General features: G+C 36.8%; 1 protein-coding gene across 2 annotated transcripts; it reads right to left on the bottom strand.

Annotated features, from left to right (window-relative positions):
- Positions 1 to 1,354: 1,354 nt before the first annotated feature.
- LOC18433104 (uncharacterized) lies at positions 1,355 to 12,352 on the bottom strand. 2 transcript variants are annotated; one of them, XR_016061123.1, is made up of 6 exons: positions 11,522 to 12,352; positions 8,684 to 8,887; positions 8,119 to 8,361; positions 4,740 to 5,319; positions 4,215 to 4,469; positions 1,355 to 1,907 (listed from the first exon to the last, which is right to left on the bottom strand). XR_016061123.1 is itself a non-coding variant. In XM_006843200.4 (6 exons), exons 1-6 carry the CDS (start codon positions 11,916 to 11,918, stop codon positions 1,647 to 1,649), a joined length of 1,578 nt encoding a protein of 525 aa, XP_006843263.1. In that variant the 5' UTR covers positions 11,919 to 12,352; the 3' UTR covers positions 1,355 to 1,646. The 2 variants fall into 2 exon arrangements, 1 of the variants encoding a protein (XP_006843263.1); XM_006843200.4 differs by having other exon boundaries at positions 5,102 to 5,319.
- Between the last annotated feature and the right edge of the window lie 799 nt (positions 12,353 to 13,151).

The raw sequence follows: 13,151 nt of genomic DNA, 5'->3' as shown, positions 1-13,151 counted from the left end.
AAGTAAACAATAGGGGAAATATCACCAAACATTACCTATGCAACGAACAAGTCCAAGCCAAAAAAATAAAAAAGTCCCAGGAAGATCAGCTACAATTTTATCCAGAGTTCCAGCAAAAGCCGCAAAACCTTACACTCATGAGTGCACCAAAACCTTGCATACGTAAACTCTAGGTAAGGTAGTTCCAACTTAGTTAAAGAAAGAGCGCAAAAAAAATTACAAATAAATGCTAGAGTAAAAGCGTTTAAATAAAAATTGGAAAAATATACAATGAGGCTATTTATATTGGCATATAGTGGTCACAATCAATCTTGACCATTAAATGTAAAACTAGGTGGCTGCATTTATTCTATTGACCAAGCTCAACGCTCAAAATGAATTATCTCAAACTCTAAGACACACCTGAGGTAAAAAGTAATGATCCTATAGGACCCTCTCCCACTCATGTATGTAAGACCCCAAAAGATCACCATTAAATTTAACATGGATCCCTAAATAAGTTATTACATGAGTGTGAGACTTGATTTTTTTAAAGATTTGTACCGAATTTAATGGTGATCATTTAAGATCCTACACACATAAATGGGATAGGGTCCTATTTTTTAGTTCATTTTGGACGTCCAAAGGAAAACTTGCAATCCAAATGTTTTGAAACTCAAAATCCAATTCTTTTATTTGAAAAGAATAAACTATAATCCCATGGGAACATGCTATGTGCACTCTTAAATAATATCGTCAATGGATCGCCTTATGAACATTATCATTATTTGAGTCCTATCCCAACTATGTGGAGTAGCTTCTTCTACCATGACTATCATGTCGAAAATAATCATAAGGAAAAAGTGCAGTATTACTACACTTAATTTTTTATTTTCCTTTTTTTTTGTCACAGTTCTCTTAAATTCGACGCATACAAAAATGGTCAATTGAACGTCCAAAAAAATGAAATTGGGCAAAATGGATTTTGTTACAGGCACGAAACATAAGCACATTGGGCTCTCCTCAACATTCATGCATTCCAGCAACCTTTAGGCCATGGGTATACCTAAATGAACAGTACTCCATATTTTCAGGGCAAAACTACCACACTTGCATTCATCTCAAGATCTCATCCCCACCGTCCTTGAGAATGGACATTGATGCTCACATGCGTAATTACACATCCCTAGCACATCAACAGATGCAGATTAATTACAGTTCCCACCTTTTAGAGAAAAACAACCGGTTAACAGTTAAATCTCCATTGTTCATCATCGAGAATGAATGGTGGATAGCCCCATGATGCTACTGAAGGTGATTGAGTGGCCCACTATCTATCACCACCACAACAGAAATAAGTGTGAATGCATTGGAGTGGAAATCAATTAGAGCTTCATTAGCAAAATACACCAAATATTTTTTCCTTTTTTATATCTTTTCTCTTCGTATCCCCTTATTTTCAAGCCAAAGACAGCGAGAAGACAGCGACCACCTTCTTAACATAAAAGAAGACAGCAACCTCAGAGCTTTTTGCATTTTTTTTCTGCAAAAAGCAGGCACACGCATAATATGCACGTGAATGCGCATGCTAGCACTCAAAACCATAGATCTCAATATTTACATTTTTCTAATTGAAGAAGAGAAAGAGAAAAAGTAACCCAAACTACTCAATTAATTGTGGCCTCATTCACTCCAATACCAGTAATATCCTCAAGCAAGTCCTGAGATGATGATTCATTCTCTTTAGTCCTGTCAAGGGGACCTTGTGGATTGCCAAAAAGGGTAGAGAAGATGTGCCTATGGCACTCATTGCAGAAACAGAAATAAGAGAAGTGGCCTTCACCAGGCAGCTTATGTACTGTAGCACCTGGCAGCACCCTCCTTGCAAACTCAGTCATCAATGGAGGAACTACCCGATCATCCATCCCCTGTTTCAGTTAAATACCAAAAGAGAACATAAAAATCCATTCAACATACTGAAATCTGCACATAATAAACCTTCTAATACACTGTAAGCATATTAAAGTGGATGGTCTCAATCAAGAGGGTAAAATTGAACATAGCGGCTATTCTGCATGTTTTTAGGATTTGTTATGCGGTTTCAAACTATCAGATACCACTACTTAACACGTGTAAGTCCCATTTATCACAGCCTATGCCTAGTTGCACACTTTGATAGAAACATGCAGGGCATGTAAGGGCTTCCCTTGAATAAGAATTAAGTACTTGGTTCACCCTGCAATGAAGAGATTTAACTACAAAGGATTGCTTAAACAATAAGCTGGATTCTTTTACACAGATTAGAAACGAATTATCTAACACTTATACTACAGCAGGATTAAGAACAAATCCACCATGCTTATAACAATGGCACCACAAAATGACCATTTGCTGAAAAGATGACATTCGTACATAAGCTATTATTATTTCTCATTCTAATTCTACCTAGCCAGAAATTTCTAACCCATAAATTTCATATGTCAGATACAGTTAAAATAAAGGAGACCTATCAAATCACATCTAAAAGTTGACCTATTGCACATTTAATTGTAGGATTTGATAAATTATAATGTGATATTTCATGGACTATTTGCAATTCAATCAAGACATGGGTGAGATGTTACATAGTTCAACTGCTCGGTGTGATTTGATAAATTTGTTGAAAATAAAGTGAAAAGTAAATGACCACAAAATAAATTATGCAGGATTCAAATTTGCCCCCCTTCCTTCTAATAAAGAGGCTCAAATGCAATGCAACTTATGAGTAGAATATATTTGAGAGCATCCTACAGCAAATAGTGATCACTAAAGACTAAATAACAGAAGGAGCATGCTTTCAATGCACATATATTGGATTACCATGCAACACCTACTGAATCAAATAATAAGAACATACACAATGCCATAACTGCAATTTCAACAGCAAGAACTGAAGTGCAAAACCTTGGCTTTGGGAACCATCAACGGTGAGAGAACAAACATCGATATTAAACTGAATAGAAGCACATAACTACAAGCACATAGGAACTCAAAATTGAAGAGACCATTCCAATACCTCTTAATAGTTAAATACCAAGTAGCTACACGGCCAAGAAATGGTGAAATCAATTATGCAGGATAAGATGGTGACAAAGATGATAATCTAGACAACTTCATAAATCACTACAAGGATAATTGGTCTAGAAACATTGCCTGATAACATTCTAAATGAAATGATGAAGATGGAACATAACATTGACGTGACAATAAGATCCATATGTTAACACAGGTAGATGCTTTCTTAAACTTTATGCCATCATTAAAGTCTGACATCGTGTTCCTTGGTTTCCTTCAACAGCCAATTGTAGGATCAGATATGCATAACTTTAATGGTTTTGTAGGGATACGGACAATGTCATGGACACAAGTAAAGGGAGCCAATAATTTAAAAGGGACAAAGTACTATACTTGGTATGAGTACGATATTGAGTCTCAAACCCAATATCCGCCCTCCACACTTACTCCGAGGCGGTAGATGTTGGATCTGAGAACCCAACTCTATAATTGGTAGCGAATATAAAATATTTTCCCAATTTAAAATGTTGCAGCAATTATAAACGAATACCATGATGTATCTATTAGGTTCCAAGTTTGTTCAAGTAAAAAATCATTTACTCATAAAGGACTCATATTTTCAAATGACAGAAACTAAATGTTTATGTCAAGTTAATTATTATGGAACTAAAAATATTCTGTACAATGGAGATAAAAATATTCTTCAACATTGCTACTCGTTTTATATGCATTCCAATTTTCCAGGCATCACCTCATCCAATTATCATGTAACTTCTTGTACGATGAACCATCAGTTGAAACCATGAATCAAGCCAAACTGGTTCAGTGTCCAGTCCAAACCATATAACCAGTATCCCCTCATGACAATTCCTTTTTTTCTCACACAATCACAAAGAAGCTTAGATATTTTATGCCAAAATTATATTCCTGATCATAACAAGTCAAATGACTGTCCATTTTTATGCTAAAATTATTTTGCTCCTCGTAAAAAATCAAATGGCTGTCCATTTTAATTTATATGGGAAGAAGAAAAGCATCAAGTTTTTCCAGATCTTATATCTTCGAACACCATGATCAAGAAACGAATAATAGACAAATATTTTTCTCAAAGTCAAAAAGATATGGCAATTATTTCAGCAGAAACCAGTACTTATTTGTAATTCAATAAGAGAGATTCTTACCTGCCAAATATGTATCGGGCCGAGGAAGCCCACCCACTCCCAGTCAGCTTGACTATATATGGACTTCAACCAGGCAAAGAAGCCCTTTGCCATTTGTTTCTTCTGTACTTGCAGGTCTGTAAGGCTGAATCCCCAGCTTGAGACCTGCAGCACAGCTTCTTCGACAAATGGTGAGGGGTTCCCCAATCGTGTAGACTCTTCCATGTCTCCCCTCAAGAAATCAATAAACATTGGCTCCTCGAGCAAAGCCCTATCCTGAAAAAAAATAATAAGAATAAACTCTAAAGCAAAAGTCAAAGGATTTATTAGGTGTGCAAAAGACAATCCATAATGCATTAGTGTTAATAAAAATTATGTCTCGGCAAGCATGGGTACTTTCTACAAGAATTAATAAATCAGAAATTGACTGGTATAAAAAAAATTGGCATAGTGGCAATTCTTGTTAGCATGAAGTATCAATTTCCATAAATGCCCTCATGCCCCCAAGATACAAAGACTGGAAGCAACATGGCATGTTAACTATACCTTACCAAAAGAATATGAGAGATAGCATACTTTCTGAAAAAGAAGAATAGGGGTGTTTTGGGGAAAAATTAACCGCCAAAATTTTGTAGGGAATTCAAATCTTTCTGAAATGGCTCCCATCACCATACAATCCCCTCTCTTAAAGAATTAGGTCAGGGATCAGACAGAGCTGAGTTTTGCAAGAGGATGAGTCATAATTCTGTGATGAACAATGGCGGACTTTACAAGGAGCTACAGATCAACTCTACGTCGTGGAGTTGACAACAGATATCGGAGCCCTATATAAATCCTGCAGGAACTGGTCCTACAGATCACTTCCCATATTCCAGTAACGAAAGGTCCACAAAAAGAATGTGGCCAACCTTTTCTCCCAGTGACAAAGATAACCACTTATCGACTTGACCAGGTTTGCCTGAAAGGAAGCTTCGGTGATAAAAGTACGGCAGCAGCGAAGGAAACCTCCGAGCAAGAAACAAACGAAATTTCCTTCCAAATGTCCACTTCTCCCAAATTTTGTTAGCCTCCTCCTTGCTCAAGTTTGAATCGTATGGGTTAACAAATGGAGCAAACAGAGCAGCACCTGCAGATGAGTCCAAAAAAATGTTTCAAAGAGCAAAATGAATAATGCAAAAAATATAAAGGCATAGCACAATACACCCTATTGACCTAACTATGAGACTCGGAATGAATCCCCAAAACAGTGGAAGAAGAAAAAGAAAATCGAAATCTTGAGCAGTTAGGAGCAAAACTGACCCTCAACTTGAGAGCTTGTGTCAATGCTTTTACAGTATTCTTCAGTACACATATTCCATCAAATTAAGAGTGGAAAAAGAAGAAAAACATATTAAGTTCATGCAATACAGAGCAAACAACAAACAACACAACAGACACCTCTTGATGATGAATGCACCAAACTTCCAAATCGAGTGCAGTGGGCAATGATATGCACAAAATAAGTTGGCATTTTCAAAAGTTGGGAGAAAAGAATTATTCTGTCGACTTGAGACTAACCTATTAAGTTACAGGATAGATGAGCAATTACGGAAATTTCTTGTAATAATGAAAGAAACACGCATACATGGAGCACAGTTTTTTTTTGGGTGAGTCAGTGCGAAAAAGGCCCCAACCCTTGGTAGGAATTGAGCCTAGGACGTAGCGTTGCAAATCATCAAGTGCTAACCAATTAAGCCGGGGCTCCTTTCCTATGTAGCGCAGTTACTACAATAAACATGCACACAAACATACAACACTTGCATATAACATAGACCGTCAAGTTGGAGCACATGCTGACGGATAGTGAACTGGAATGAAAAGAGCATTGAACACAGCGAAGATGTGAACACATAGTGAGGCAGTATTTCTTAGTACAACAAGTCTTCATATATGCAGTTAGAACAAAAGGCTTTGGGTGACAAACCAAATTAACTGCCATAGACACAGCATTTATACGATCACAAGATGAAATATATGGTCCTAGGGCTGGAAAATGAAGAGCTCAATTCAAAGAAGATACGGTAAACACGAGTGATGATATCACTGGCCATGGCTCTTTATTCGGTCCATTACCAGCCCAATGATGGCTATCTATTTCTTTTTTCTACCTTTCCTTGCAACAGAAATAAAGATTAGCCCCACCATAAACATATCAGCCCGCCAGACCACCTACGATCAGATGAAGCAACTAAATCAGCATTTAAGGAAGTGGTAAGTCTACTATAGACAAGAGGGTGGTCATCAATGCCTATGGGAGAGCAAAGAATATGTCTAGCTGCTGCTATACGAGCCTATTATGTAAATGCAAAGATTGAAACCCGAATAACCATGTCCTACATTTACAGCAATTCATGCATGTTTCTCTCCTTAGGATAACCACAATCCTGAAAACCATTGGCCTTAGTCATGTACACTTCTCTTTGGAAGAACCAAGTAGAAAGACATTAATATCCAGGTGGATTAGGAAGCCACCATTGTAGACAAGAAATAGCAACCAGTTCTCAAAAATGTCCTATGACAATCAAATTCATAAGCCTGATTATAGACTTCGACAAAAAGGGGAGCTTCGTGGCAATCTACATTTCCATCAGGCTTATTTTTCTTGGAGACCGAGTAATAGCACACAGTATTATAACGAACAAGAGTCCATAAATGACTTCATAAAGCATATCCTATCTTGCCTAGCAGTTTGTCAGAGAATGTTGACACATTTCCCCATAAGATTGATGATCCTGAGCCTGGTTGGGTGGGTATAAGAAGACATGGTGCTCCATTCAAAAACTCCTACAAAAAACAAGTAGATTGATAAAATATTGATCCAAGTTGATGGGCGCAAACAGCATCAGAAGAAGATATATTGGTTGGAAGATTCGACAAAACCAAGACACACCAATCTTAAAACAAAAGAAGTATGAAGGAGTCATCCCTTCAGATAATCATCCTAAGTGCCTACGGTTGTGCAAGTAAACCAATGCTAGAGCAGACATGGAGGAGATGGATGTCAGGGAGGTCCAGTTAGCGTAAGGAGTAACGATAGATGTTCTTTATAGATAATGTATCATTGATCAAAGCAATACATCTAAATCAGGTTGCGCAGCATACAGAGTCAAAGCTACAATAGAGGGTAGATCACAGCTAACCATAGATACTACAAGACCATAAAGGAAATTGGATTCATTGAACAACTGACTAGAGATAAGTATTTACCAAATAAAAAATAACAAATAGACAAGTACTCCACATGCTGATAAATGTTATGACCTATGAAAATATCAACTAACATTACTACAGCCTGAGAAAATGTGTTGGATGACAATCAAGGGCTAACTTTGTGAAGGGAATCAATATGAACAAGCAGTTACAACAAAACAGAATAATCAGAAAGCCAGCTAGTCTGATTTATGACATTAATGTATCCCATGGATAGTGAGATGCAACCATGATAATAATATAGATCGACCACAAACATCAGGGCCACAGATGTTTTCAGAGTATGAGGATGTTCATACGCAGTTTCTCCATCTTTTCTTAGGGACAAGATAGTTGATTAATAATATACTTGATCTTATAGGTGGGCCTTAAATGTGCAAAGCACTTAACACAACTCAGCCATCACCATGGAAGACCTCAATAGATGCATTCCATTGCTAAGAACAACAATATGGAACCCTTTTAAAGTATTCAACACTTAATAGTTAGAGGGAATAAGCAAATCAGGTATGATAATTCCCATCTATTAAATAGCTAGTTAATGGCACCTGCATTGTATCATGCTCCAGCTGAGAAATATACATATACATATACATATACATATATATATATATATATATATATAGTCAGATAAGGAAGATGTGAGAGCTGGTTAGGCATAGCAGAACAGGCACACCTGCAAGTCTTTCAGGAATGTAGCGGAGTGCAGCCCACGCATGTATACCACCTCCCGAATAACCCATAACCCAAAATTTGTCACTGAAGCCCAAAGCATCAGCTATGTACAACATGTCAAGTGCAGAGGAATTTAGGTTCCTGTCAGGATGAGGGTCACTCTCACCAAAACCAGGGAGATCATATGTTACAAGACGCACACCAAATTCCTCTAGTAGTGATGTTTGAATGCCTGGAAGTCCTCCTGAAAGAAAAACACAACGGTAGGCATGTGCTTGAGCATAAAAGAACAAGGAAACATCTTAACATATCAATGAATGGACTCCACAAAAACAAAACATCTTCCTCACATTTTCTTTCTTTTCTTTTTTTTCTTTTTTTTTCTTTTTGCAATTTTTTTTTTTTTTTTTTTTGCAAGGTACCGAAGGGAATGCCTCCATCACATAATGGTCTACTACGCATCTCACATTAAAAATCCAATTGAAAGGACAGAAATCTGTAATTTTCAGGTCAATATTGAAGTCACTCCTCATTGAGTTAATGCCCAAGAAACAAAGCTATTTTACCTGCTAAACGAGAGGAAAGAAATGAATGTGCAGCAACGAGGGAGTAACGAGCCTTGTCAGCTGGAATGCCGTGCTCCTGATATGCTATATGTCTTCCATCCGGAAGTTGAAACCGGTTAGCAGTACGTATATGGCATACCTGAATGTGAACTTTAATGGGTGGGGGTGGAAGTGAAACATTCTGTTGAGAACTGTTGGTCAACACTGCAATTACCTTAGTTAGCCATGTAGCAAATGAATATAGAAAGACTGCAATGACATGTTCCCCTTTTCAATTAACATAACAAATGAAAGGCATCATGAGTAAGGTATTTAAGAGACTAACATAACTTTGAGAAAAAAATCCTATGTCCACAAATCACATATGTCCACAAATCACATAGTAGGCATGCTTGTTACTTATCTCCACAGTTCGATGAGATTTATCCTTTGGCTTTTCCCGTTGTTTCTAATCAATGAAACATAACATGTACCTCATCTAAGTAGCTCCTTGGTGGAACTATGAGGAATAACTAAATTAATTAATTTCTTCAAATGAAAAAAAATGCTTCATTATTTTCCTATAAGATTTAATAGCTCCATCCAAGTATTCGCACCGGACAGTTTCAGTACCCTGGAGTCATCAATAATTAGTTTAACTAAACCATAAAAGATAGATAACAATATGCGTAAGCATGCATCCATGCAATACCAAACGTATGTGCAAGTAATAAATCAAGCATACAACAGCTCACCTAAGTTTGTTTGTGACACCACTTATAGTTTACCACAATTGTTAATTGTAGGATCATAATCAGATCTTAGGTGTCATAAGTAGGTACTAGATCACAATCCAACTAATCATGTTCAGTCTGTAACTTTTGAAAAAAAAAAAAAAAACAGCTATGTCCTGTGGGAAATTTGCAATGTTATATGATTATATATAGATAACAATACAAAGTAATAAGACATTTATTGAGTTGGAGCTTCATAAACTTGTACTAATAAAGTTCTAAACAAGACAAGGGTATTGCTAATAAGATAAGAATATTTTAAAATATACAACATAGCGGTCCCAAGGGATACTTTCTTAAAAAATTTCGAACCTTGGGATGGAATCTTGCTTCTCACCCACGAAAATGTTATGCTTCAATTTATAGCAACTTCTCCTGCAGCTTATTGCAATTAGGCAAATATTATTTTGTAGGCTTAAGCCTTAAGGCCCCTGTCTCGGAATGCAAGCCACCATACTTCACTGACATTCCATCTATTGTTTCTAAACTATTAATGATGCTTATTTTAGAAATCTCGATATGAGAGAATTGGCTCCACTCCAGAATAGTACCATAACACATCTCTACCAATTCAATGCTTTTGCATACCAAATGAACTAATATTATGGGTATTTCTATGAAAAAGGGTAGGGATAAATTGAGCCCACTCAGCCATGATCATCAAATAAACGAAAGAGCAAGAGAAATTAGTAAAACTAAAAAATGTGCATGTACATGTGTGTAAACACACACATGTAGGTTTTGAACCGATTTTGAAATTTTTCTTAACAAATTTGAACATAATAAATAAACTCTTTATCTCCCCAATGGAAAAAGAAAACAACTAAATTATTTAATCGATTATCAGGAGGGAAACCAATTGATAAAAGGAAAGGGGATCACAGTACCAAACTACTATATTTGGGACAAATAGTGGCAGAATACGCACATGTGGCACATAATTTCTACTATAACGTGGGTAGCGGCTAGCCCTCCAATGCTAAACATCACTGATATTTTACAACTTATCCCAAACCCATAAGTAGAGATACTTCATTGCAAAGGCATTATATATTAACTATTTTGACTAAAAAACATGTGATTTTCAGCTAATCACTTTGGATAAAGTAGAAAGTAAAATTAGCTTTTCAAAAATATAAAATTCTGTAAAATTGTCCATCAAGTTTCTCCAATAATTTTGTAAGGGACACTGCCAAATAACAGATTACCGTTATCGGGATTAATTTTATTGAAACAGTGAATTACCAGTGACAAAGAGTAAATCCAAACAAGACAAAAACGTCTAAACAAATGATAGTGGTGACAAGGGTAGGTAAGAGACCATTTTCCATCAGAAATCATTCATGGATCTCATTTATAACAGGAAAGTGAATCCACTCCCTTTATGATGCTTCATGAAACGGATGGACCACATAAACAAGCAAAACTACATTAAAATTTGCAGCTAATGATAATTATAAAGGATTAAAAATATTATACAAAATCCCCATAGAACTAAATGTACGGCTTGCCAAAAGGTTTTCTGGGCAGATGATAAGAAAATAGTTTCTTATGACTCCATGAATGCAGGTTCCTTAGAAGCTGAGAGCCAAGCATCCGCCTTCTTAGAGTGTTGCTGATGATGTCCTAAATCAATCCCATGAGAAAAGAATTGAAAACTCCAATTACATGAAAAAGAAAAAGAGTTCCAATGCACAGGTCTCACAACACAAAACCTCCCTGTCAAAGCAATCCACGGTTTCATTTTCTTTTCCCAACATTTCAGTATAAGATTTCAATTAAAATTCATAGAAGACACCGACATGATGACTAGAACTAGCATTATTCCAAAATGATCATTAAGAGAACCGTTATTAAACCATACAATCTAGAATTTGCTTAGAACCAGTTCCATTGCACAATCAACCTTACCAGACGCCCTAGAGTGTGTGTTTAAGAGAGAGAGAGAGAGAGAGAGAGAGAGAGATAAAGAGAGAGAAATATAGAGAGAGAAAGAGAGAGAGAGAGAAAGAGAGAGAGAGAGAAAGAGAGAGAGAGAGAGAGAGAGAGAGAGAGAGAGAAGTACCTGCAAGGGCAATGAAGAAGACAAAGAGAACAATCGGCCAAGCATGAGCAGGGTCCCGATCCTCAGGCAAGAATTCATTGAGGAAACCGAGCTTCCTGGTAGCCTTGGCCCATGGTTCCCCAAGCTTCTGCACAATGAAAGAGTCCTCCTTCACTACATTCTGCTTCATTATATCAACACAACCACTCCCCAATTCCTGCATCATCTCCATTGATGCATTCAAAAACCCTTTTGCCTGCTCCCAAAGGCTCTCTTCCTCCCCCGCTCTCTCCACCGTCGAATCCCCCTCAAACCCTCCACCAAAAGCCTCTGCTCTATCTCCCGTTGTTAACCTGATTCCTGTGTCTTCAACGAGACTAGCGAGCTCCTCTCTCCATGACCTGTTCGATCCCGCCATTTCTCTCCCTCTCTAACTTTCTCTCTCAAGGATCTCTCTGCAACTTCTTCATCCAAACACTACTGAAGATAATGTGAAGAAGCATCTGTGACAGGTAATACTATAGTAGCCAGCCACCGCCACTACAAACATTACCAACCCTTCTCTCTCTCTAAAAGGCTTCTCTCTCTCTCTGTAAAACGCTTTTAGGAGTTTATACGTGGAAATCGAAAGGGTAAAGGGCAGGGTTCTCGTCTGTTCTCCTCTCTCTCATCTTTTCATATTCAAATGCGATAATATTCGCTGGAATTTCGACCTTTGTTCGTTGTACTTTATTTTAGTAGCTTTTATGGCCCAACCATCCATTTTCCGAATATTTTTCAGACAGTTTTTATGAGGCCCAGGCCTTATGATAAAATGGTAAAGCCTCGTTTCAAAATTTATTTCTAGATTCTGGAAACATTAGAGGCATGAAACATCTCTAAAATCTATTTCAATTTATGAATTTATAACTCAAAATATGGTACAGTACTTGACGTTATCTAAAGTGTATTGTCCATAAATAAGATATGGATGGTACATTAAAAAATACAAAAAAATCATATTTTTAATATTAAAAATTCATTTATCTTTTCACATTTATGATCATTTTGGCCTAGATAATGAATCTATAAAAAAAACTTTTTAAAAAATTTATTTAAGATGAATTTTAGTGGATGACCGCATTTGCTCATACAAACCCATCCATCTATAAATACTCAAAAATAAACGGGCTAAATAATGTGTTATAATAAAATTATTATTTTTACCGCTTATAATAAAATTATTATTTTTACTGCATAATGATCAAGTTGATCGGCCCAAACTCTAAATTTTTTTGTTCAGTATTTTTAGCAATATTTTTATTGTTTTATTTTGAAAAGGAAAGGGAGCGGGTAGATGAAGGAACTGGAGCGGTGCGTACTTCATTTATTATTGTAGTTTTATTAGTAGAGCGAGATCAACGATGGAGGATGTGCGACACAAGCGGTCACCTGATATCCACGCGTACAACTGATTGGTCACTCAATTAACTGCCGATTACCGCCTGGAGCCGGTGGACTTGTATGGTACACCGATGCCGACTGGTGAAGATTCAACTTCAACCCATTTTCGTTGGGGTCGTGGAGCATAATGCGGGGTCCACACATGTGCAGTTTTTTTTTTTTTTTTTTTTTTTTTTTAAATTTGCGAATTTATCAAATTATTGATAAG

This window comes from Amborella trichopoda, chromosome 8 (genome assembly GCF_054954075.1).
Source record: "Amborella trichopoda isolate Santa Cruz 75 chromosome 8, AtrichopodaSantaCruz75HAP2 v2.0, whole genome shotgun sequence".
In the NCBI taxonomy this organism is placed as follows: Eukaryota; Viridiplantae; Streptophyta; class Magnoliopsida; order Amborellales; family Amborellaceae; genus Amborella; species Amborella trichopoda.
The sequence above is the reverse complement of the archived record's forward strand: the minus strand, read 5'-3'. Positions and strand labels throughout refer to the sequence as shown.

What these genes read in the sequence shown, in the direction of transcription:
- LOC18433104 (XM_006843200.4), bottom strand. Translation starts at nt 11,918, where the DNA reads ATGGCGGGATCGAACAGGTCATGGAGAGAGGAGCTCGCTAGTCTCGTT. An exon ending in TCTTTCCTCTCGTTTAGCAG is followed by an intron (nt 8,362 to 8,683) that starts GTAAAATAGCTT and finishes TTTTTCTTTCAG; the next exon opens with GAGGACTTCCAGGCATTCAA. An exon ending in CATTCCTGAAAGACTTGCAG is followed by an intron (nt 5,320 to 8,118) that starts GTGTGCCTGTTC and finishes ACTCATCTGCAG; the next exon opens with GTGCTGCTCTGTTTGCTCCA.